At 35.4% G+C, this 26,544-nt stretch overlaps 1 protein-coding gene and 1 long non-coding RNA gene across 9 annotated transcripts; both read left to right on the top strand.

Annotated features, from left to right (window-relative positions):
- The first annotated feature begins 583 nt into the window (after positions 1 to 583).
- LOC119082344 (ral guanine nucleotide dissociation stimulator-like 1) lies at positions 584 to 24,702 on the top strand. Of its 8 annotated transcripts, none has more exons than XM_037191865.1 (10): positions 584 to 940; positions 2,244 to 2,782; positions 20,162 to 20,266; positions 21,413 to 22,000; positions 22,067 to 22,147; positions 22,230 to 22,316; positions 22,943 to 23,095; positions 23,171 to 23,320; positions 23,388 to 23,764; positions 23,827 to 24,702. In XM_037191865.1, exons 2-10 carry the CDS (start codon positions 2,756 to 2,758, stop codon positions 24,326 to 24,328), a joined length of 2,070 nt encoding a protein of 689 aa, XP_037047760.1. In that variant the 5' UTR covers positions 584 to 940; positions 2,244 to 2,755; the 3' UTR covers positions 24,329 to 24,702. The 8 variants fall into 8 exon arrangements, with proteins under 8 accessions (XP_037047760.1, XP_037047757.1, XP_037047759.1 ...); XM_037191862.1 differs by having other exon boundaries at positions 607 to 940; positions 2,364 to 2,782; positions 23,385 to 23,764; XM_037191864.1 differs by having other exon boundaries at positions 607 to 940; positions 20,165 to 20,266; positions 23,385 to 23,764.
- On the top strand, positions 22,401 to 22,739 carry LOC119082347. Its single transcript, XR_005088625.1, has 2 exons — positions 22,401 to 22,542; positions 22,648 to 22,739. It is a non-coding gene; the product is annotated as an uncharacterized LOC119082347 (long non-coding RNA).
- Positions 24,703 to 26,544: the final 1,842 nt, after the last annotated feature.

Raw genomic sequence — 26,544 nt, 5'->3', positions numbered from 1 at the left:
ACATTATAACAAACCAATGTGGGAAAGCGCAATATAAAATCTCGCGGAGTATTCTCATTAGTTTATGGTTAAATATTTGTGTATGTGATTGGTTTTGTTGTTGATTTACCACTTTCGTTCGAAAGTGTTGCGACGTTTTATTTCTGTGTTGGTCAACAACATGGTTTACAAAGAAAAGTGGTCAAGGACTTAGACTTTAAGATTCGACTAAGACGATTTTCTTATGAACGTAAATTTGGAGATAGTAGTTGGTCTATTCAAAATCACCGTCTTTTGTTTCTATAACTTACATTTTGAATGACAAGACTTGCCTAGTATTACAGTGTTAAATAAAATCTTCGATTGATTAAGTCGTTTTAACAATACCATTCAAATTTGATTGTGTGTTTCTTTTGTTCATTCACTATCATTCTAAAAAAGACCGAGTGAATTCCCTGCTAAATTAAAGCCGGCTAGCATTAAAGGGCAACAAGAGTATAACGTCAGGCGTTTTTCTAACAAAAACATCAGTACACTGCTCTCTCCATTACACCTATACACTTACACCCATGTGTGTGAACGGTGTGAACCTCTCGATGTGAACACAGTTTCTATTTTGCTACTCTCACGAATGGTTCAGATTCGAATTGTCATCCGATACTGATGTATTGTAATTGTGGAAAAGTGTGACAAAGTGCGGATTAAATTCAACTTTTTTTATCAAGAAATGCAATAAATTGACTCGAAAGTCGATGATGATTTGCGAAAACGTTTGTTGCATCGGAAATTTAATCGAGTTTTTGATTTACAAAAAAATGTGAAAATTCGTTCTGGCGAAAATGAGATTTAACTTGGAGTTGAGTGAATGCATTTCTTTTTGTGTTGGTGGACTGGTGTAAACGTCATCTACAAGAGATGTTACGTGTTGTGTTTTTTTTTCGGTTTACAAAGCAAAGTTGTGGTATGTGGTTGGTCTAATTTCGTAAATACTTACTGTGCCTTGGAACATGTTTGTGTTATTCCATTGACTTGAATTGCCTTAATTGTCGTCTCAAAATGTTACCTTCTTCTTCAAGTTATTTTGTACGAAACGACATAAAAATGATGATAAGACGAATGAGCCAAAACTTTCCATTTTAAAAAAAATGCAAAGTGTGAATATAACTCTCACGTTATAGACTCTTCTCCAATTTATGTAGGTTGATTGATCAATTCGACAATTTTTTTCCACAGACAAAATAGGCAAATATTGTGCAGAAGCTGATTTGTATTGTTTGTTAATCTCAGTTCAATGATCTCAATTAATTTACTGATGAGCTAATTTCTTGCTTACCTCAGTTTGCAGCCATAAACATTTTTTTTTCTTGCTAATTTTTCCAAGAACATCAAGCAGCTCTTTTGAGTGTTGCATTTAATTTGTTCCTATTATTAGTCATAATGAGACAACGAAGCAGAGATTCAACAAAGTCATTCACCAAATCATTGCGCAAGTGTACAAATATTGTGTGAAAGAACACAAGAGAACAGTCACCTGTTTAATACACAACGTCCAATGAGGCATTCTCATATCGTAAAAAGTATCAAATTACTGATCGAATTTCGATGAACAATAAATATATGTTTCATCACCATCGTCACTCTTATCAAGAGATTCCCGGTAAAAGCATTTCTATTTAACGAGCAGCCACCTTCACCTTGAATCTTCTTTTAATAAATTGTCTTCCACTTCTCTTATCTCTCAGAAAACATCTGAGGTTGAAAATTTTGCATACGGAAGTGTTTACATAACAGCCGATTGTACGACCTTGATGTAAATTTAACAATGACTCATTTCCTTATCAGTTGAGGAAGTAGGAAATTCGTTTCGTTGATAGAAAGAGATGAGTTAAGCGAGGGTGTTGAAAGATTCTCTTAACTTTCAATTCGGCTGAATGAATTCAAATTGTTTTGTCTAAATCGTTGCCGTGAATACAACAGATGCTTCAGTTAATGATTTAATCGACGATTCACAGTAAATAATTAAACAAATCGATTTTGCTAGTCAGATATATAACTACAATGTACATCTTAACAAGCAATCAAACATTACCTACTTCGTACACAGCACTCATATTATCAAAAAAATAAATAAAAAATTGAATAGCAGAACTTTAATTCAGTTACTCGTATATATCGCGTGTAATACACAGAGTACAATGCATTAGTGTAGTGTTTCTCTATATCCGAAACGGCAATTCATTCATTTTTTTTCGCTACAACTCTAGGAAAGACCTACAACCAACCAGCAGCTTTTTTCTCAGTATTCCATTTCTATCGTTGGGTGTAAACAATAAATGAAAATTAAAAAAGTTGCTGAAAAGTATAAATGAAATTTTTAAATTTAGATTTAAACAACAAAATTATTAAAACAAAATTTTGTGCAAGTGAAACGATATAATAACAGGCCTGAATTGAAATGTGTAATTTGTGAGAAACCGTTTGTTGTTTCCAATTTTTGAAACAATTTTTGAGCCACAAAAAAATATTTGAAAAGTAAAAAAAATAATTCTGTGTTGTGTCTGGGTTAACATAAATACAGCAGAAAATCATGATATTCGTTCGGTGATAATTATGCGCGTAACGAAGTGAAAATTTGTGTGATAAATGCTGAATGAATAAGGTGAATTAATTCGTCCAATATGCGAACAATATATTTTTGGATTATTGGATCATCGTCACGGATCGATCATAAGATCAACAACATTGTTCCAGTGGACAATACACTGGACTAATAAATATGTCACAAAATGCGGCCGATAGTTTGGTATGATCTTTCGTTTTTCTTACATTCTTTTCCGTTTCTTTTTTTTTAAATTCAAATATTTTCTTTCGGTCAATATTTTTCTCGTCAATTGTTTGTTCAACTGTACAGTGGTTCCGTATGGATTTCAATTTGCTAAAAAAATGACGCCATTTTTTCTCGTTCGTTCAATCGAAATTTATTTTCATATTAAGTTGTCTACCCACTCCCACAAAATCTACAACAGCACAGAGAATTCGAATATATAAATTGATATTATTGTTTTGATGTGAATACAGACAATTTTTTATTTTGTTGCTTAGAGATAGAATAGCGGCTTGCGTATATAATATTGTACGTAAACCACAACGTTTAAAAATATGAAATGAAAGTAATACACATATATATCTAGGCACTATAATAACCAACGAACGGATCGTGTATGTATCATGAGCATGCGATGGTTTACTTAATTAAACAAAATTTATTGTTTAACTAAATGGCTATGCTGATAACTTTGACTGATTTGAATTGAAAGCACGAGACCCACTCGGAAGTAACACAAAACTTTTTTCTGAACTTTTGTTCCGTCCTGCATCTACGCATATTAGAAAGTTTCATTTTTGAATGTCTGGAACTTTGGATATTGTGTACATCATGTGATATCATTTAGATTGACGAATTTCAAATTAAATTTGTCTCTGTTTTAACATGTCACAGACGGCAAGCATATTAACAGTTTTACTATCTGATCTATTACTTCATTATTTGATTGAAGATTTTCATAGATTGAGTTCCGAATTCTTTTACTTCATTTGTTTTGAACATGCTTTTAGCTATAAAACCTCATTAGTCACAGCTTGTCGTTTATTATTGCTGTCGTTGTTGATAACAGATGAGAGCAGTCTGTAACAGGTGAACACGAAAGGTAACATTTTTCGGTATCAATAAAATATTTCAAGTCTATAGGCTATTGAGTAGTAATTTGGAGAAGGATTTTTTTTAAATTTTAAAGTCATATCTTTAGAAACAGAAATTTGGTTCCGATTATCGAAGTTCTGATTCGATTTTGGTCGAGAGACAATAAGCGGACAAATTCAATTTCTGAATAATCAATGGAGAATATTTTGACCATTTAATGGTATATCAAATATTGATTTCCATTTCCACATTGTTCCCTCAATCTCCGTTCATACGATATGAAAGACTTATGAAACCATCTCCTTCAAATTTGTACACTTTTCGCGAATAATTCAGCTAGAAAGAAGCGACTTCTCCTCTCACTATCGGATCTATTACTTCAGTTGATCAATGTACTTTTAAAAGATTTATTTTAAATCTTTTACTTCATTTTTTTAAACATGTTTTTTTCCTATATAAGATTACATTAGTCATAGCTTGTCTTTTATTTCTGAAGTCAGTATCGATAACAGATTATGCCCATAACAGGATCATACAATACTCTCTCGACAGCTGAGAGTTTGTTTGCTAGAGAGAGTATTGTCTCATAGAATGATTCTATTTCTATTGTAAATAGAATGTTTCTGCTATAGTTCAAATAAAATTGGATTATAGCATAGCATTGTCAAGAGAGTGCTATGATTATAGTGTTGCTCCTGAGAAACTTTTCATCTGACAAAAAGAAAATACGGAATATTCTTGACTGTGACGTAAAGAATAGATAAATTGCTTACAACGAAAAAGTCACATACCGGTTTCAATCGACAAAAACTGTTTTTAGCCCCAAAGCATTTGGTTATGTTCATAGATGACGAATCCGCAATAAAAAAAATGTCCGTCCGTCCGTCCATCCGTCCGTCCGTCCGTCCGTCCGTCCGTCCGTCCGTCTGTGACCCCTCTAGCTTGAGCAAATCACAACCTTTCTTCAAAATTCTTTTTTTCCCCGATTGGTATCGACAAAATTAAGGTCAAGTTCGAAAATGGGCATGGTAGGGTCGGCCCTTCCAGAGCTAGGGCCCTATAGGTGTTTTTCAGTCTTTCGACGATATCTACCGAAATACGCACGCAATAGCTGCTTGTGATATATCAAATGAAAGGTATTGACGAGTAGAACAAAGTTGCTGAACATTGTTTTTGGGTAAGATGCAACGAGGGCTTGTTGGGAGGGCTCAAAGGTCGTTACTCGGCCCTAAGTGTTTTTTGTACATAAATCGAGTAAATCTCATCCGATTTTGCTACATTTAGTTTTTTATGGAAGGTAATTGAATACCGCAAAGAACGTGGCGAAAAAAGTTTCAAATTTGGGCCCTTGGACTGAGGCCACTACTCGGCCCTAAGTGTTTTTGGCACATAAATCGAGTAAATCTCATTCGATTTTGCTAGTTTTTGTTTAATTTGAGAGATAATTGAATGCCGAATAGAATGATGGCAAAAAAAGTTTCAAATTTGGGCCCTTGGACTAAGGCCGCTACTAGGCCCTAAGTGTTTTTTGCACATAAATCGAGTAAATCTCATCCGATTTTGCAAGATTTAGTTTTTTATGGAAGGGAATTGAATACCGAAAAGAACGTGGCAAAAAAAGTTTCAAATTTGGGCCCTTGGACTAAGGCCGCTACTCGGCCCTAAGTGTTTTTTGCACATAAATCGAGTAAATCTCATCCGATTTTGCTAGTTTTTGTTTCATTTGAGAGATAATTGAATACCCAATAGAAGGTTGGCAAAAAATTTTGTGTTTCTAAAATAATGTCGTAAATTGTTGGTTTTATTTGAGAGGTACTTCGTACGGGCTTTCGTAATTGCGCTTTGCGCAATTTTAAAAATAAACACTTTCAGTAAATTTGACCATGCCCAACTTGACTTGCATTTTGGTAACAGACGCATTAGAAGGTTGTAGACGTATTAGGGTTACGGGCGTATTACGGCTACGGACGTATTATGGTTACGGACGAAATAGGATTACGGGTCGTACGGGGCTAAGTCGCAGCAAACGCTCCGACTGTTCTGATGCCTTGTTTTTTTTTGCGAATGTACAAACATTACACAGTCAGTCGATTGGAAAGGCATTTGATAACAACAAAAAAAAAGATATGACGTGTAACCAAATTGTTTTTTTTTGTAAAATCTGATTGTAATAATTATTTTTATCACTTTTTTGCGATACAAAATTGGAATCGAACAACCGAATTATGAAACCGTTTTTACCGGTAATATAATTCAATTTCTATGAAATAACGTGAGGTTACATTCTGGACTAAAGTTTTTTTTAGTAAAATGAACACATTGTAGTTGACCCTGATATTTTAGTCAGCCTCGTGTGTTGAACTATCATATGCTACACGGGCTATAAATTTTTCATAGCATGTCTCGGTAGGTTAGAAAAGATATAATTTCACCTACCGAGGAAAATTGAATTGCGGGCCTTGTAGCATAGAAATCAGCTACTACAATTACATTGTTGATTACATCCTTGTTTGGACATCTTTATTTTGAAGAGCTGCTAGAGTGTGGCCTGGTTATTCACTTTCACTATTTTTTTTTAAATTTGTTTGTTCAATCAACATAGAAATTTATACAATTTTTTTTAAAGATGAATTTACAGCCTTCCAGAATTTTTTTAAGTTTATGTCACGAAATTTTTCTACACTTATTACTAATTAGGTACTAAAACTTGACAATTCAGAAAAAATGGTGAGATTTATTATTGTCTTAGAAACTTCATTTGGTGCATGTTGTTGTTACCTGAGGTTAGAAAAAAGGCTAAAAAACCAATCAATATTCTAGTTCTTGTGAAATTTAGTCATGCATCTTGTTCATCTGTTTTTCATTCACAGCGGTCCCACTCAAAATTTCGTGTCCTATGGTAGGACACGTAGGACAAATGTTTTCTCATTCACTTTTCGGCTATATTTAAGTCAACTACACTTTTTTTATTGCTAAGGCAAAACAAATTAAAAGCGACTACGTTCTGTAAAACGACCCACAAATAACTGTTTTAAAGAAAACATTCTCTAAGCTGATTGGTGTCTGGAAAATTAAATTCTAATACTCAGACAGTACTTACTCTTGTCAAATAGTTAGCAAAATAGTCGAAACCGAAGATTTATTTATTTTTCACAAACCCAAAGTTCGATTAAGGCCAACACACACTAGCATCTAGTGTCATCGGGAATACGATATTTCTATTGTGTAAATCACCTAAAATCGGTTAAAAATAACGTAGGTGAATTCCTTTAAAGTTTGTGGCTTTATGTCGATGAAAGAGCGACGCAAGTCCTTCATGATGTTATTTTGAAGAAAGAGTTGTGACACCAGGCTGTATAGTAGTTGTAGATAATTTTATACTGTACCAATCGAGTGTAAGCACACCACGGCGACTTTATCATTATATTTTGAACAGTAAGCTAGACACACTTCGAAAACTTATTGATCTGAGCTCAGAGTTGTATTTGAGAGAGGAAGCAATATTTCGTGGACAAGAAATTCTTACTCTTGTCCCAATTTACCAGATTTCGAGGAGGAGGAGAGCTTTGCAATGAGTTGTAAAAGAAATGATATAACTTCTCCTCGCGAGATCTATTCTTTCTATAGTAAACTGTTTCATATCTACCACAGAAATGTAAATGCCATTTACTAAATGGACAATGGAATTCATCAAATACATAATATAAATTTGCTTAACAAACTCGTCCTACGCAGGACAGCAGGACAAGTAGGACGAATTTCTAAAAAGTAGGACAAAGTAGGAAAGTAGGACATTGTGGGAGCGCTGATCATTCATAGAAACAAACCGTGTACAGACGTATGAGCAGCTTGGTTTGCATGTGCGGACCATCTGGAAAACAGTTGAATCAAGTTCATGTCTAAATTTGACTGATGTCAGCTGTAACATTTCAAGTTGATCTTATGAAAGTTGTGATATTTTGAGTTTTTTACAGAATTAAAAGATTACAGAGATCAAAAGTTGTGTTGATAAGCAAACGTTTTTTTTTACATCGACAAATGTAAATTACAGCTAAAGTGAAGGTCAGGGAATTTCAAGACAAAAAACGTTAAGTACTAAGACTTGGAATACTCGAATCTGTTTTATCACGTTGCTATTCAAGTAAGGCGCGTGATTAAACCACTGTGGCAAAAAGTGATTAAACCACTGTGGCAAAAATCGTTTCAAAAAATCTTCAATTTGATGAACGATTTCAAAAGTTCCAATGCAATAACAGAACAAGAAAAATGGAATAAACTGGACGAACGGCATTAATAATTCTGTAGCTTTTACGTGAAAAGTTTCGCGTGAGTTTTCCTCAATGGTTTCCTTGCATATAGACGTCAGCACCATCTTGCTGCATTACGTAGCAAACACCATACGCCTAGTCCGCTGTTCTATCAAAGACGCCACCCAATTGACATAGTATGTGAAAAAGAAAGCTCTATCGGCGCATTTTCCACATTATCTATATATCTAGATGGTTGCCTCTTTAAATACGCAAAGAAGGAGACATCCGCTAGCACCAATCACAATACGCATCTCTTTTGCACCTTCAAGAAAATTGACAAAAACATTGGAACATCAATGTGTTCGAGCTGCACACAAACAAAACTCCACACGGCTGTTCATGGTATTGTGAATGTACGTAATGATTTAAAGGTTGTTTTTGAATTTCATTAATTTGTTCGGCTAGTATGGACTAGACACCGTGAAGTGATGTCGTCGTTGTTTCAGTTATATTGCAACTCTTAAATCGTGTGCGTTATTTATGAATTTGTTGTGCTCGGAAAAACTATTTACATTTTGAGACCGGTCTTTTGAGTGCAAATCACTTGGAATTTTATCCATTGAAACTTTGATAATAGAAATGTTTTGATTAAATATTGGCCTATTCATAAACTGAAAATTTATTCGTTTTTGTTGAAGTTCAAAGGTATATCCGGTCGTACCGTAAATTTTAATGGAAAGCGTTGCGTTTCAAACAATATATACTATAAATGAAATTATTGATTTTTCTTTCGTCGAATCTATACATTAGATATAGATCCTGGTTCACGTAGAATCATTCCGATTTATGTGGAAAATTTCATGTTCAATTGTGTTTACCCTGTAACATGATTAGATATATTATGCTGCATGCGATAACGATGCATATATATAATGTTTATCGATGCGACAACAGCTTCGCGAGAATAATGCTTATTTCCCCGTAATCCAATACAACCGCGTACGATCTCATTCAACAATTTTCATGATCGAATTTTGAATTTATCCAACCGTTCTGTGTTATAGTATGTTATGCGAAAAGGTAGAGCAGTATAGATATGGATAATCTAAGTACGTTTGTAATTGTGTTTGAATGGGAAGTTTCATCACTGAAAATGATTACTAAATTTCGTGTTGATTAGTCACCATCGCACATTTGAGTTGAAATAAGTTGAAGTAAATTGTTTATTATTTCAAGGTCACTGTCTTTGAATGCATACTTTTAAAATTGGAACATATGTACACATTCGGTTCGGACGTAGATAATCGACGGTGGGAAAATTGACATTTGAATCATTTATTTTTGTAAATGTAATGATCTTTTCTCGAAATTGTGTTCTTGTCTGTAGAGAGTATAATCGAAAAATTTCCCATACGAACGTAGTGTTGTCATTTATTTCATTCAATTTTCTGTCTGTGGTCTTATCGTTACGAATGATTCGATGAAAGCATTAATACTTAATTATACTACGGAGATGAACGAAATATAGGCGAAATGGAGGCAACTTGTAAATGGGATAGGAATGAACATTTTCTTTACTATCTCCCAAATACACCAATTCTCCTATGGTTTAAGTCACTGGCACTGGGGAATTGGACATATTTTTGATTTATAAAATTTAACTTCGTGCCCAGAAACAGGAAATCTAAGCTAGATCATCCCCAATTTCGTTGTCCAGGTCCAAGGATCTAACAACGAGCTCTTAATCGGCTCGTTTTGTTTTCTCAACTCTTCGCATGGAATGTGAACTTTTGAAAGAATTCCAAAACCAGCAACATTTGATTCATTCTTTTATGCAATTTTGAATCATTGCCAGAGCCAGACTGATCACATTGAGCCGATTCAACAATATATGGTCATATCAAAAAAATTTGCATGTTCGGCCCTGATCATTGTTCATCATCCAAGTTCCGAATATTAATCGACAGCATTAATGTTATCTGTGTGAAATTAAGTGAAATGTCCTTGGTGACATAACAGCATCTATAATAATACTGCACCATTACTAATTTACATTACTGACATTGTCAGATGGGTCCTTCTTAGAACAAAACCGGATAAATTTTTATGTGCACAACTTTTACGAGATGACCACGAAATTTTATTATTTTCAATAATAATTCCCATTTGGAAGAGTTTCAAAATTTTAATATGGAATTGTCCACATCGAAAAGTTTATTTTGAAAAATTATTTGTATGCCAGAAAATGTACACTGTACAGTATTTGTCGTTGGTTTTCCTCAGCGTAAGCAGTCTTTTAACTAATATTTACTTTTCTTATCGTCTTAGTATACAAATGTTTTACCTACGCCCGCAACTATCGATATTGCTCATCGATAATATTATTGTTTGATGGGAAATGGAGATATCGTCAACTGACTGACTTGTATATTTATTCACTTTGAAGCTTATTAAAATTTAAATTCTTGTCCTATGAACAATGGTTCAAAACGTTGCCTAATAACCTAGTGTAGATATAAAGTTCGATTCTATCCTCATCAATCTTGATTACACCTTCTCTCAAAAACCATATGGATGCCAGACTCAATTTGCAAAGTCAATTTTGATTGGCATTAGATCAGAGCATATGTAGGAATTTACAAATGGGTTTTCCGAAATCAATTAATTTTACAAACATTTTTGTGTGAAGTGTGAATCGGTTGAATCAATCTGTTTGCTACTTGATTTATGTGAGCTAAACAATAGAAATCAATCGAGACATTGCGCGGAAAAAGGTGATGTCAATTGATTTAAATTTTTGTCAAAAATATTAAGACAAAGTCAACTGTTGCAGAAGCAGAATAATTATAAACTTCAAAAAATTATTTCAATCTTCGTTACCATACACGCACAAACGCTTTCCTGTCTATCGGCTAAGTAAATAAAAATTTTACTTTTAAATATACGTGGTACGTGCGTATGCTCTTTGTTACAACCATTCAATGAACATATTTTACAAATGAATTAGTAAAAAGATGACTACGAATAGAAAAATATTCGGCTACACAGGCCAGCACGATTCCGTAGCGTAACTGTATAACGTAGCAACGCAATAGTATTTCACATGCTACATGAGTCGAAAATCATGCTTTCGACGCCCTCATTATATAGGTCGGGATACAAATGAAAAGTCTCGTTTGCGTGTCTTTATTGAACTCGGCTTCGCCTCGGATCAACCAAATTCAAACGAAAGCTATACTTTTCAACTTTTTACATAAATGTAAAATACTATTACATGACTGATAGCATGTATAAAAAGATGAAAAGTATAGTTTTCGTGTGAATTTTGTTTATCCGAGGCGAAGCCGAGGTCAATAAACACACTAAAACGAGATTTTTTATTTTTATCCCGAGTTATGTAATGGATTTTACATGCTGAGGGCGTCGAAAGACGTGCTTCAAACATGAAAAGTATGGTTTTCGACGAAGAATAATTGAACTAGAAGAATAATTCAAAAATTTCACTTCAGGTCTATGTTGTTGTCTCGTTTTCGCTTATGTGATAAAATAGAGTGCACACTTGTCACTATCAGTTTCGGCAAGCCCCGACTTCTTCGTGACAAGTGTGTAATATATATTACATGACTGACTATGGATAAAAAGATGAAAAGTAGAATTTTTGTGTGAATTCTGTTGATCCGAGGCGAAGCGAAGATAAAGCACTACTTTCGACGCCCACAACGTATAAAATCCATTACAGAACTCGAGAAATTCACTCGAAAAGTTTACATGTCACTTTGTTATCCCTAGTTATGTTAACAACTATAAAGTACAAAAAGCTAAAAAATTCCCTAAAAATGTGTGACGTTTTTATAAGACTCTGCAGAGTGTTTTACTCAATATAATCTTTTGTCAAAGCCCGATACTAACGCTGTGATATCCACAAAACACTACAATACTGTTCATGTAAACCTCTGAGTCATAATAATTCGTACAGGTCTGAGCTAAAACTTTGAATGAAACTATAGTTGTCCATTTGTTCACTACGTAGTAGTTTAGTCTAATTTATGCGTTGCGAATTACGTACAAAATTTTTCAATAAATTGAATATAGCAACTAATAAGAGACCGCAAATTAAAACAAATTTCAATTAAAACAACAAATATACCCACAATAAACTGGAAAAACGTAATTAATTGTTTTGGATGAATCATGGTAGAAGTAGAAGCGGTAATTATGATAACAAACAATAAAAAAAAAATTATAGAAAATAAACATATTCTATTATGGAAACATCATGTTACAATCATGATCACAATGACTGTGTCCCACAACGATTCTATGTCAAGGAAGGAATAGTTGGATTTAAGTAGCTACGGATGAAAATGTTGTTGTTGTATTGTATGTAGTAGAATAAATGCTTTCGAAATCTCAAACAATTGACGACAATTTTAACGATTATGTTACTGGCATTGTCATTAAACGCTTATTGAAAAATTCTGTACAATTTCATTGAATTCGTACACATAATTCATATTTGTTGAATTTATGAACAATATTTTTCCATTCGCTGCAGTGGCTGCACCGGAAAACAAAGTATAGTTGCTATGCATACCGTCTGTTTATTAAATTTCCAATTAAATATTAATATAGTAACCGTGCTAACCGATGCAGACAGAGGGAGCATTTTAGTACATCATCCACAATCTCGAATCGTATGTGTGGTGTACGGTTCCGTAACCTTTGTATTCATTGATGTTATAGTTTGAACCGGTTTGAGCGCATTTTTATGTTTAATGAACTGAGGCTAACTCGTTCATGTATAATGCCCTTACCGAGAGAATGGTGACAGATACAAAATAAGGCAAAAACATTGTGATACTAGTTATAGATTTCGTATACACTTTCGCAATTATAAATAACCTTCTCCATTCATGCTGCGTAAAGAAAACTGGAATGAGTTTATTATTTAAAGACCTAAAATTAGAAAAGACACATCCAACGATTTTGCTGGTGACTGGTTGTGACAATGCGTGAAAATGTTTACTGAAGTAAATAATTTTGTAGGATGTCCCTTTTTCGATCATTTGAACGCAATTTATTTAGACTAAAAATAGTTGTTGTGCCTACGCTGAAGATGGAGGTGGAAATTGACACAATTTTACTTGCTTTACTTAATGTGTAAAACAAGTCGTAATAAAACAAAAGGCTTCCAGACGAAGTCTTGATTCTTTTTACAGAAAGACTAGCTGTAAGTCTAGTGGAAAAAGTTAAAAAAAAAAGAACTTGAACAAATTTGGAGATTCTTTTGGACTAGGCGATACTCTCGTACTAAGCGATACTCTCTGACTAAGCGATACTCTCGGACTAGGTGATACTTTTGGACTAGGCGATACTCTCGGACAAAGCTATACTCTTGGACTAGGCGATACTTTTGAGCTAGGCTATAATTTTGAGCTAAGCAATACTTTTAGACTAGGTGATACTCTTTGACTAAGCCATTCTTTTAGACTAGGTGATACTCTTTGACTAAGCCATTCTTTTAGACTAGGTGATACTTTTAAGCTATTATTTTTTAATAATATAGCGGATGAGATCTAGAGACCTTACGTTAAAAATTACTATACCTTACAGTTCCAGTATTAGGTATCTTCTCGGCTCCTTCTGAAAGAGAGGACACAGGGCACACACTCTTCACTTCATATCCTAAAAAACATATAATTTATTATCTATCCTAAAACGCAAATCAAAGTAAAGGAAAAAAGGGGTAACTTTCCTAGTAAAATTTTCACTTGGTAAGTTATTATTCCCGTTCTTTTTGAATGAATTAGAATGCAAGAATTCAGCTATAGGTCTACATTTAGAAATCGTCTATGTTACATACTACTTGAGGTTGCTTTTTAAAGTTATTTACATCCGACTAAATATCGCTAAGAAGCGCTGCCGTTACAGCGATCAACATACTATATCCATAACTCAAAATAAAAATTTTGCACGATCGTCTGCTCTGATCTAATTCACACATTGTCAGAAATAGCTTACTTCAGTTTTAATAATAATAATAATAATTTTCTACGAATCCAAACATTAATTAACGAGCCAATGGCCAAAAAAAAAATGTGTATTATACGAGCGAAATAAGCATTATTTATCGCAATTTGTGGATGTTCATATAACTTCATAAATTAATATTTTTCGTATTTACCTCGTCAGCGTGTGCGGTGTATGTGTGTGCGAGCGGACGTGTAAAAAGTGTCTTTGGGAAAAACTACAGAAAAATAATGTATATTTACATAAAACACTCAAGTGGTACATTAATACCGTGTTAGTATTCTAAACATTTCATCGGACGCCGGAATGTGCTATTCGACGTGAACAGTATAAATTTTCGCGTAAACAAAATCGGAGATATTTTGTTCAGGAAGCTGTTTATTTTTCGTTCATATTCTTCGATTTGCAATTACTGTTTGTGGCCAATGTTTTGTCCGTCTAATGACACGTTGCAAACAATATCCGTAAAAACAAAATTATTGGCACAGAAATGCACACAGCAAATACATTGCATCAATCCACAAAAGAAAGACGTTACGCAAGCGAGTTTAATTCAAAATGAATATCCCGGTGGAGTTGTTGTTAGCGGTAGTGCGACCGACCGGCCGACATTTCAGTGTTTTTGTCCCTGTAAACAAACGTTGGACACATTCAAAACGTTGCCGAAGAAAAGTAACACGAAAGATTCTACCACCAAGTGGTATGTGAAGGTAATAACTTTAATCTCATTTATACTATTTTGATGTTAAGCGACAACATTGAGTGTTGTTCAGGCAGTAAAAAAAAATGAAATCCTGGATCGTGGGTAAAGCTATGTTTGTCTGTCACTTCTCGTTGGTCGATAAATCGAGTAAAATGTTTAAACTATTTGTAACGAATAAGTGTTGATTGCATGGAGTCATGAGCATATCAAGTGACCGCTTTCGTGAAGCGAATAAATTCTTTTTGGTCTGAAACTATTTTTCGAAAACTCATCTTTTCTTTCACGGCCACCCTCAATTTAGAAGAAATCACGAAACTTATCCACAAATGTCGCAGCATAAACTTCTTAAAAAGAATCACTTTTCTTATTAGCACTTCCGATACACTGCGTCAATTTTCTATGAAAAAGCTAAGATCACGAGTTGCAGCGCTCCCACGGTGTCCTACTTTCCCACTGCGTAGGACATTTTTGCTAAACCATTCTCATACATTTCTATAAAAATAAAACTTCTATTCGGTTCTTACTGTAGTCTGCAATCGAATTTAATGACATGGAGGAGAGTCAACTTGTACGTGAAAATCGCAATCTCACAATCTGTGAGAAAGCTTATCTTAGAGTAGATCTGGTAGATTCGGATAAAGACGAGAATTAGGTACTCTTCTGTGACTTACATTTTCCTTCTCGTTCGTGGAATGAACAATGTGTGAATGATTCATAAAACTGTTCGACTTCAGTTAGTGATTCATTAATGGTTAGACTAAGCCTAATCCGTCCTTTACTTCTCTTTTATACTCAGTGAAGAGGATAGCCTGAAGTGAATCACGGCGAGCTGGCGTTCCTCATCTTCATTCCACAGCTGAAATGCCTATCAAATGAAGCTAAAAGTTCAAAATAAAATAAGATGAAATAGGAACAAACAGAGTTTAGACACTCTTCCCTTACCCAGGACTCACGTTAAGTAAATGAATTGAGAAAAAAAGGCTGTTTCGACCTCGAGAACTAGCGGCGGTTCAAAAACTAGAGTGGACTTCACTTGTTTTCGCTAGCCTCTTACACAAGACAGCAGTAAATCTTTCAATTGAACTAGCGTTAGAAAGTTTACAAACGTGATTGCCATCTTATGATGGAAAATCGGGTGTCAAAGAAAGCTACATTCCCAAAAAAAAATGAGAAGTAGAATATAAAACATAGTCACAGTCAACAAATGAATCTTGTTCAATGGAGTTATATTTGTCTCATAGGACCACAACACTGATATTGGAGATTTCTTGTTTTCATCATTCCGAAAGTCTTGAAATTGGTGCTTGTCAGCACTCTTCGTGCTGAGTCAAGCCTGAGTACGAGAAAAGAGGAACAAGAAAGGTAGAATGTCGTGGTTAGTTCGGGCACCGAAATACAAATATGAACTATGAAGAAGTCCTATCACTCTTCATGTGAAAATATTGTCCTACATGTCCTACCGAAGGACAGGAAATTTTTAGTGGGACCACTGGAGATGTCATAACATTTTTCTCTCAATTTTTTTTTCATATATTTTTGACGTATTGTCATCTTTGCCAATATTGTTGAAAAATGAGATGACAACTCGTGATCTTCGCTTTTTCCTAGAAAATTGACGCCACCTACAGTGTATCGGAAGTGTCAATTGGATCAACCACAGAAAGAAATTTGTCTGGAAAACATAAGAGTCATCTAGTGTCAACGTCTCATAATCTAGCTAGCTTCGCCTTAGAAGAAACGACCATAAAAAATGATTTTTTTATACCTTAAAATATCAAGCTTTCCCAAGTTCTCAATTGTATTGCATCTAGCTATGAATTTTCACTAGCTAAATAACTGATCAATATTCATAATTTCATTAGGTGATCACCCTGATGCCCAGATTCATGTATTAAAAATTCAATTCATAGAGATGTAGCACGGCTTAAAAGAATCGCAAAAATAGCGCCAGCGATAACTCGTTTTGCGAAATAACCTTTAGATGATATCTGCAATTAGCATAAAAGTTTGATAAAAACGAAATTGCTAAATACGTTTATAATATGCGGTATGCATAATAAAACGGCGTATAAAGAAATCCAAACGAATCTCGGTCTATATATGTGCTGGAATAAATGCAAAAAGAAAATTGACTAAAAGGCGTGAATGTAATGATCTTAAATTACACATTTTTCCGCTGATTTTCTTCGTATTGTAAAATTGTTTCATTGTTCGAACTTCAACGTTCAATACCAGCCTTTAATTTATTCGTAGCAATTAACGAACAGCAATGAATTCTATATTTGTTATTTAAAAGTGAACACTCAACACCGAGGCATTGTTAGAACAAACAAACAATAACAATTTTCGATTAAAAATGAATGTGATGTGATGATGGTTGAAAACACGACCCACGACTCTGCCATTCGTACACTTTTCTAATAAAGAAACTCATTTCCTCGACGCTTTCGGCACTCTCTGTATGTGTTATACATTCAGTAAATAGCTAACGTATTTCTCGTAGTCTATGGCCTCGACGGATCGATACATATTTTATTTTCCTCATTTTGTTGAACGAATTTATATGATTCATTCGTGTCATCAGACATTCCTTCATTAATATGTTGTTGTTTTCTTTTGGTAATAAATATTTTCTATTCATACAATCTGCATCCGAATTGGGTCCTTATTCAAACGAATGGTAATTCGCTAGCTATCAAAGAATATCAGAGAAAATGATTTTGTGTCGTGATAAGTTCTAATTTGTTGTGCTTCCATTTGACTTACATGTTTGGGGGTAACAAAGTGTAAATAAAATGACACACCTGATGGCAATCTAAAACATGTTTTTGGGTTGAAACAATCAAAAGTTTATATTTAACGTTAGGGTTACAGATTTTGAACTGCAAGATGACGGACGATTCCATCATATTTTCGTTTTTGTACGCTATATCGTGTAAGCGCATTACAACAATGGTTATTTGTGTACCTGTTTTGGACGATTGATTTTAGGCAATTTCGTGGATTGTAGGCCGAACGAAGCGAAATTGCCTTAAATCAACCGTCCCAAACAGGTGCACATGTAAGTTTTCATGCAGAGGGCCGGAAACCCGAGAAAATTCGAAAAATTGCCCTCATTTTCGGCCCCGAAGCATGAAAAATCATAAAATCTCTAGCGAATGGTTTCTGCCACTGTTTCGATCTGAGAGATGCAAAAAGCAATTTTTTATAAACATTTAAAAAATGCCACATCTCATCAGGCCATGGTGACAGTGGCAAAGAAACGACCAGACTCTAGGAGCTTAGTCATACTTTTGTGCATGTACACCTCTCGCGAATCATAAACGAAAATGAAAGTTCACATTTTCAAATGAAAATGAACAAACGGCATCGTTTCATCACAAGACATCACATGCGGGACGTGGTAGAGCTTACCAACAAAGCTGGTTTCAACCAACAGAGTACAAGTACAAATGTTGTGCTAGAATAAATGAAGTACGAGGCCTTCTTATGATGACACAAGTCCATGTGTTTTTTTTTTGGTTCTACACAGAAATGTCGAAATATTTCTATGTCGTTGGTTCGGTACCCAAAGTGTTGACTGAACAACAATATTTTGGATAACATAGGCGCTAAGCACCAAACCTCCAACTGACCAAACTTTTCGTGCCATTAAGCAGACACATTGCTAATTCAATAGCGAATGTTTTCTGCCACTGTTTCGATTTGAGAGATGCAAACAGCAATTTTTTATTTCTTTTAAACATTTAAAAAATGCCACATCTCATCAGGCCATGGCGACAGTGGCAAAGAAACGATCAGACTCTAGGAGCTTAGTCATACCTTTGTGCATGTACGCCTCTCGCGAATCATAAACGAAAATGTCATAAAATCTGTTAGTGCTGGAGTGTTTGACACAAAATCTATTACTTCAATATTTTTATCATACAGTCGCTCTTCGCTTTTTCTCGCTTTTTCTTACCATCGTTGTCGATAACAGATGAAATATTTCATCAAGAAAATACTGTTTTATGTAATAGATTCTTTCCCCGCTATTTATGAGTGTCAATTTGACTTCACAACAACCTTACAAAAACCTGATGCAGAATATTGTGTTCTTTAATATAAAATCAAACTTTTATTTTCAAATATAACTTTGACTTTTCAAAGAATTGTTGCCGATTTTATCCATTGTTTTCCCAGTGATAGACTCTGTTACATTGTCGATTTACTCTACCATGAAATTAATACAAATTAACAAGAGAAACATTATGTGTATACGTTCTTGAGAGGTATACGTTGTATCCATAGGTAACATTTATTACGAACTTATGTTGTTTTTAAATGACATCAAATGTCTTTTGTGACAAAAAATCATATATACACAAGACGAACAAAAGCACATAAAAACATTCGTCTAGGTGAACATCGTCATCATCGTCATACTTTACGAAAGCAACCAACCATTTCCATTTAATGATTGTTCATTTGTGGAAGACACTTACGTGTTTGTGTGTATCTCTCGCTTGATGAAATTTCATTTTTGTGTTCCAGTAGGTATGGTTTTCTCATGAGAAATTCGTAGGACACAGAGTCTAAAATCATTGTAAGGACATTGACTGACAACGTGCAGAGCAAGGGATATCTTTGAGACAATTGAATAACTGAACAAAGTGCCGGATCGTGAAACTTATTCGGTTATACATTCTGTTGCTTCTTCTTTATGAACATAATTTTGTTATCTCTAAACATCTACACCAAATTGATTTCCTTTCATTATTTATTGCCAAAGGTTAACATACGCACTCTGTCGACACTGAATTCATTAAATAGTTAAGATGTTGCGAAGATCTTTTAAATTATAATATCGTAGCAGAATGGCGCAAATCGGTTGCTATACGACATAGAAGCAGAAAATAATGAAAAAAGTTCATGAAAATAACACGCTGTCTTATTAATTGCGTCTTTCCTGTGTAAGGTGGTCGCGCTCAGTCATCTCCGGTTAATATAACGTAAGAACATAAACTGCTTGTAAGTCAAGTAGAGTCAAGATAATGAAGCATAAAGTGAATTTTGATTATAACAGAGGGGAAAACATTGGAAAAATATTTCGTTTACAAGAAAATGTTGACAAATGTACCTACCTCAAGCGGTAATTCAATTACATCTAATTAATTGCTACCACTACCATAAAACGGTTTTGCTGACGTCCCCATAATTAACTCAAACCGAGAAAGTTTATTTATGAAAATATGTTCCCTTGTAAACGAACTTCGATATCAAGTGCTGAAATGAGCAAGATAATAATGGAAAAACTTTCCCGTCCGTAAAGGAACTGCGCAAGAAAAATTGTTTTTTTTTCTGTTGCTTTAAATTGGTTTCTGTTATTCGCTTCGCCTTGTTTTTAATAGCATTTTATATAACCACGGAAATTACCCTGTCTGAAAGGCATAATCTAATTATTCTTGTTAAGTTAAGAAAAATCAATGAAATTGCTCTTATTGTTCAAATTCCTTTCAGCAGCCCACTTGGCGGTTGTGGGGAGAGGAGCGTGAAAAGGATGCAATCTTTACCGTTTACCTCAAGAAGGTTCGCTATCATCGGCCGACACCAATTGCAAGCAGTGTAAGTATAAATTTACATTCGAAATAAGTGACTCATTTCGTGGTTCAGCTGCTTTTAATCAATTAATCAACCAATTTAAATCTCTCCAAAATGATCCATTACTAGCGGACCATTTTTGGTTCTTCTTTTGTTCATTTTTCATGTGGATCTCAACTTTTGCATGGGGGAGGTAGTAAACCAGAATACATTGGATGCTGCTACGTAATTCGTCACTTCAGAAACAACTTGGTGATACTCGCAAACTCACTCTTGTCTTTTTGATCAACTTCTTTCGGCAAGTGTTTTTCGACAAGTGCAGTTATATGCTTCGCCTTTTAAGCAGAACAGGCCCAGGCTGAGGCTCAGGTGCAGGTTATATTCCACCCACTTCTTCTATGCTTCACCTTCGGCTCAGATACCTTTGTCTTAAAGACAGATACCGAAACTTGCTTTTCAAAAACGCACAAAACTGTTACCTTTAATAAATACAATCGCTAAACCGAACTGGTGTGCATACATTATTTTGCACCAGCTGGTCACATACCATTCCAAATGGGGACCAGCTGGTGCAAAATAACGTATGCACACCAGTTCGGTTTAGCGATTGTAACTTTTGCAGTATCCAATGTAACCTACAGCTTCCTTCAAACAGTGGGAATCTCACATTCGGTCTTCCATACTTTATTAGAATGTATTTCCGATCGAGTCCCTAAAATCATCAGAAATCATTCAAGAAAAATTCAATTTCCTTCCATCAATTTCTATATGTTGTCAATCCATTCGAATAGACACGATGTGTTAGACACCTCTTCAAACAACCAGACACTCTTCGTTCAATTTTAATTTCCTGTACATAACCAGCGCGCACCAACAGCCGATGAGAAAATACAGAAATATATTTTTGCAATGAGCATTTCAATTTCACTATTATAGCCGCTGTGTTATGCAAAATAGTCTCGTATGCTTTAATAGGGGTTATATAAATATCCTCAGCGGGTAACGCAATTAAGAAACATTTTGAATGGAATTACATCGTTTTAGGTTGATGTTATGTTGATGTTGATGTTAGGTCGATGTTTTGTATGTCTAAATATGTTTGCAGACGAGATAGAACCATAAATCGCTTACTACCTGCCACTTTCTAAATGAAACTTTAAATTTTTACAGCAAGACTCGGACGAAGATATTTCACATCTCGAATGGGAAACGGTACGAGTACGATTTGTGAAGGCCGCAACATTAGAACGTCTCGTCGACGCTTTATCGAAAGATGATGGCGAACTGGAAAGTACGTTTGTCAACGTATTCTTAGCCACGTATCGAACATTCGCGAAACCCGAACAGATTTTAGACTTACTACTGCAGCGATACGAACGATTACACGCGGACTCCATACACGAACCGTTGGCAGAGGAGCATAAAAAAAGTTTGGTGTCAGCGTTGCATGTGTGGATGGATGGCTACCCGGAGGATTGGAATCAACAGAATCTGAAGAAAGTTATTGCATTCACATCGTCACGGCTGTCCAGTTCGGAAATACATTATAAAGCTTTAAATAGATTAGATAAATTAGCTAGAGCAAGAGCAGCACCGTCACTGCCATGGGATAATAATGAATACGCGGATTATGCTGAACAATTCAATGATTTGTGTTTAACGCCAGCTTTTCTTCCGCCTGCACATTTACTTCAAGCGTATCGCTTTCCACACATACCGGTTAAGCATTTTGCTGAACAACTTACTAGAATGGATATGGTAACCGAAAAATAACTTTTAATGTTTAACTCATAATCACAGTGCAATGTTGTGTGTTCAATGCAGGAATTATTCAAACGACTCATACCACATCAATGTCTTGGTGCGACATGGTCGAAACGCGAGCGTGATAAAAATGAAGCCAATGTATGGGTTTGTTTTCATAATTAACGAACAAAACAAAACGTAAAATAAACCTGGCACGTCGTTTTCTACTCTTTTTTTATAGACCGTAATTGCAACAGTAACACAGTTCAATGCGGTTTCATTTCGAGTGATATCCAGTATACTCATCGAGCCAAGACTCAAACCGCAGGTAAACTATATGCTAAACGAACATTGAAATTGAAAGCTTTCACACTCGACTTGTAAATGAAAAGTTTTCATAGTAAAAGTCGAGTGTGAAAGCTTTCATTGAAGAGGTGAACGTTTTGGTTTGAAGCCAGATATGAAGTTGAATGTATTTTCATACCACCTCGAGCGATATAATATCGTGCCCGGTGGCGATTTATTTATCAGATAATATCGACATTGACATCCGAGTAAAAATGAAAGTCTCAAAGGTTCGAAAAAAGACGTCTCACGGTCTTAAATCCTTTGTATTGTGAGACGTGAGACGTCTCTTTTATTTTTACTCGGGATGCTAGTACGAGATGCGGCTTTGTAATAGCATTCTAATGCAAAGTACAATCCCTTCAATCTTAAATTTTATAAGAACGTTACTACGCCCAGTACGCCTTTAAAAACTGTTTTGTTTGTATCCACATTTTGCTAAGCGTTGAAACATGAATCTGTGAATCCGTGGTCAGAGATACCATTATTTCTCGGTCATCTGAAAGGGCATACTAAGCTTCACTTGATATTATTGGTCCTTGTTCGCAGTTTTAATATTTGTCTTTAACGTCAAGTTTTATCTTCAAGTCCTCAATTCGATTATTCCAGGAACGAGCCATGAACATTGCAACTTGGATTGACATTGCTCAAGAGCTTAGAGTTTTGAAGAACTTTTCGTCCTTGAAAGCGATTGTGTCTGGACTTCAATCCAATGCTGTGTATCGACTGTCGAAGACGTGGGCGGCATTAGTACGAGAAAAGGTAAAGAACTTAGATCTTATTGACACTCTGAGCAAATATTGATAAAGAAATTTCGTTTCGTCATCGGAAATCCAGCTGGAAATATTCAACGAGCTGGCGCGAATCTTTTCGGAAGATAATAATGCTTGTGCACAACGTGAGGTACTTATGAGAGAAGGAACGGCCAAATTTGCAGACACTGCCGGTGAAAATGACCGTCATCTTCAGAAAGTGTTTCAGCGACAGGTTAGTAACTTGATGGCTATTACCGGTAACATCAATGCCATTAATGAATCAAAAATTTGTTCAGCAGAACACACATATCAGCCATGGAACGATACCATATCTGGGAACATTTTTGACGGATCTGACGATGATCCATGCCGCAATACCCGACTCAATAAACGATCTCATCAACTTTGATAAAAAGCGTAAGGAATTTGAGGTTTTAGCTCAAATTAAGCTGTTACAAGGTGCTGCCAATGCATATCATTTACCGGACGATCATCTGTTCGACCGATGGTTCGCTAGCTTATTAGTACTGGATGAGAGGGAAGCACACACTCTGTCGTGTCAATTGGAGCCGCCCGAGCAGAGACGAGCGCAAGGACACAAGAAAAGCGATTCCATTGCATCGAATTCGAGCAGTGGTGCCGGTTCCCAGTTTTACTGTGAAATAAACACATCCGAGTGAGTACAACACATCAATGAATGTAAGAAATACGTGAAACATTAAAAAAAATCATTTTCAGTTCGAGAAACAATTCTCTTGATCGAAATGCCACTCCTCCAACGGCTTCGATAATGTCCGAAGCAAGCAGCGTGTCCTCCATATCAATTGAATCCACGTCCAGCGGTAATAAATCGAATAACACAAAAACGAACAGCTGCAAGTCATCTGCTAGTCAATATCCATTGATCAATCCGCAATTAGTCCAGAATGCGTCCGTGAAGAACTCTGCATCGCCCGATTTTTACATCATTCGTGTTACATACGAAACGGACAACGTGGAACTGGACGGTATCGTTCTGTACAAAAGTATTATGTTAGGGAATAATGAGCGGACACCGCAAGTGATCCGTAACTCTATGATGAAATTGGGTCTGGAAGGTGATCCGGATAGGTACACATTGGCACAAGTATTGCCCGAAAAAGAGCTGGTCATGCCATCCAATGCAAATGTTTACTATGCCGTTAATACGGCCTTTAATTTGAATTTCATTTTGCGACCGAAAAAAGACGACAATAATTGATTTGCTGTAAAAATTAGAGACATATCGGGATATAGTGGGATTGTAGCTTACACGCACGCACATATGTCTTAAAATTTTTAAAGTTTACTTAATCAACCATGAAATGGTCCAAAAAAATAGTCTTTTTTTTACTACAATTTTACAATTTGCGTGACAAGTCTATTAAAAATAGTACAAGAGTTACAAGAAGTAGAAAAAGTTGATAAAAACATACCACTAGTATACTCATAAAAACACTAAGTCCTTATTGACGTGGATATTATTAAATATATATTTTGTATGATATGTAGGTAAAAGTCGTGTATATTATGCCGTGTAATTAATAAAACTATTTATATTGACAAAAGAAATAAAAACAAAAACAATTTAAACAAACAATTTGTGTTCGTCTCTTTGTGTTCGTTCGGGATTTGCTTGCAGATCGAAGTGGAAAAATTATTCAATGTTGTAGTAGGGTGGTCCAAAATACACTTAGGATAGGGTCTTATGTGGTTTGGATGCATCTACGATGAAATAGAAGTTGAAATGTTTAAGTGTCTATATTGCATCGCATATGCATCCAAATTCCATAAGTCCCTATTTGGCCCAAAAGCACATAAAATTATCTTTCAAATGATACCTCACACGACCATGTACGAGTACCTCGAGAAATTTCTGTAAGAACAGTGTAAGTCTTCACATATTTCAGGTTGGGCTGCAAAACACGCGGAAGAAAAGAAGTACGAACACTACGTCGATTTGCGAGAACAATTTATTTAAATAAGCAATTAAACTAATAAAAGCAATTGGGAGCAAGATCGCTGAAGTTACTCACGAGAAAAGAGCGACGAGTTTTATGTTCCAGCGGTTAGCACTCTCAATTCAACGTGGAAATGTTGCATCGATTCTTGGTACAATTCCACCTTCCAAGAACTTGGCAGAATTATTTTATTTATAAATACTGTAAAATGCTGTTAAATATATAACAATTTTAAGACCAATAAGTCCCTATTCGGCTCAATAGGACGTGTGATTACCTTTCTAATGACACCCCACACGACCCTGTACGGCTTGTGTAACTGGAGAATTTTTTGTAAGAAAAGTGCAAGTTTTCGGTTTTTGTTCACCTTTCACCAGCCACACAACCTTCGAAGAATTTTTTTGAAAGTGGTTTTGGCTCCTTGGGTCGAATAGCTTTCTAAGCACATACAAAAAAGTCCACTAGAAAATGCGTCCGATTTCGGTAGGCTGTTTTTCAAAAGAATCCTACTTCATCAAGGCTGTTTAGGTTGAACAAAACTTAAATAGAGTCGCGACACCACACACCACCTCTGATTTTTTTTACTGTTCTGGTTGAGTGACTCGAGTACTACACGAAACTTTAACCGACTACAGATACACGTAATTAATGTAACAAATGCTTCAAATAACTTAAACCACTTATTTATGAAGAATGGATAATAATACCACTCATCCTAAAGGAACGGGCACTTGAAGATGGATAATAAATTGAAATCTTCGTAGCAGGAGTGACCTTGCTGCAAACGAAATGTCGTAACAGATACTTGTTGTGAGGCTGGTATGTAAAGGTTGGTATCGTTGTAAAGGTAAGACTGCATTATTGTTTTGATACAAGAAGGGTCTACCTGTGTATTACAGATGAGTTGAAGTTTCGACGAGGATGGTGAAAATAAACTTTTTCAAATATTGTACAATTCAGACAAATTTTGTAAAATCCATTCACAGCGTTTAATGGAGCATGGAATACTCTACCATTATCGCCATTCAAAGAGTTTCAAAGTTTTTTCGTCAAAAATGTCGAAATTTCGACTTTAGCTGGCTGTTGCTCCGTGGCCAGGTTGTTGAGAGAATCAATTTTGACACGAATTAACTTACAATTAGTCCCTCTATCCGTTGCTATAACAATCTGTATTTAAATTGACTCGTGTGTCCCGCACGGCCACGTGTGCCGGTTCTCCGAAACGGCTGGACAGATCGGGAAACTGAATACAGTTTCGTGTAGTACTCGAGTCCCTCAACCAGAACATGAAAAAAAATCAGAGGTGGTGTCGCGACTCTATTTAGGTTTTGTTCAACCCCACAGTGTCTTAAAGAAAAAAATAGATTTTTCGAAAAATTCGTGTACGTCCTTGAACTTTGTACAAACTCTGAGCGACAGTTTTGTATACAATTAATTGTGTTAAATTCGTAAGTTTGTGCAGGTTTGGCTTTAGCTG

Source organism: Bradysia coprophila, unplaced genomic scaffold (genome assembly GCF_014529535.1).
Source record: "Bradysia coprophila strain Holo2 unplaced genomic scaffold, BU_Bcop_v1 contig_415, whole genome shotgun sequence".
Classification (NCBI taxonomy): domain Eukaryota; kingdom Metazoa; phylum Arthropoda; class Insecta; order Diptera; family Sciaridae; genus Bradysia; species Bradysia coprophila.
Note: the sequence above shows the minus strand (reverse complement) of the source record. Positions and strands in the feature narration are given on the sequence as shown.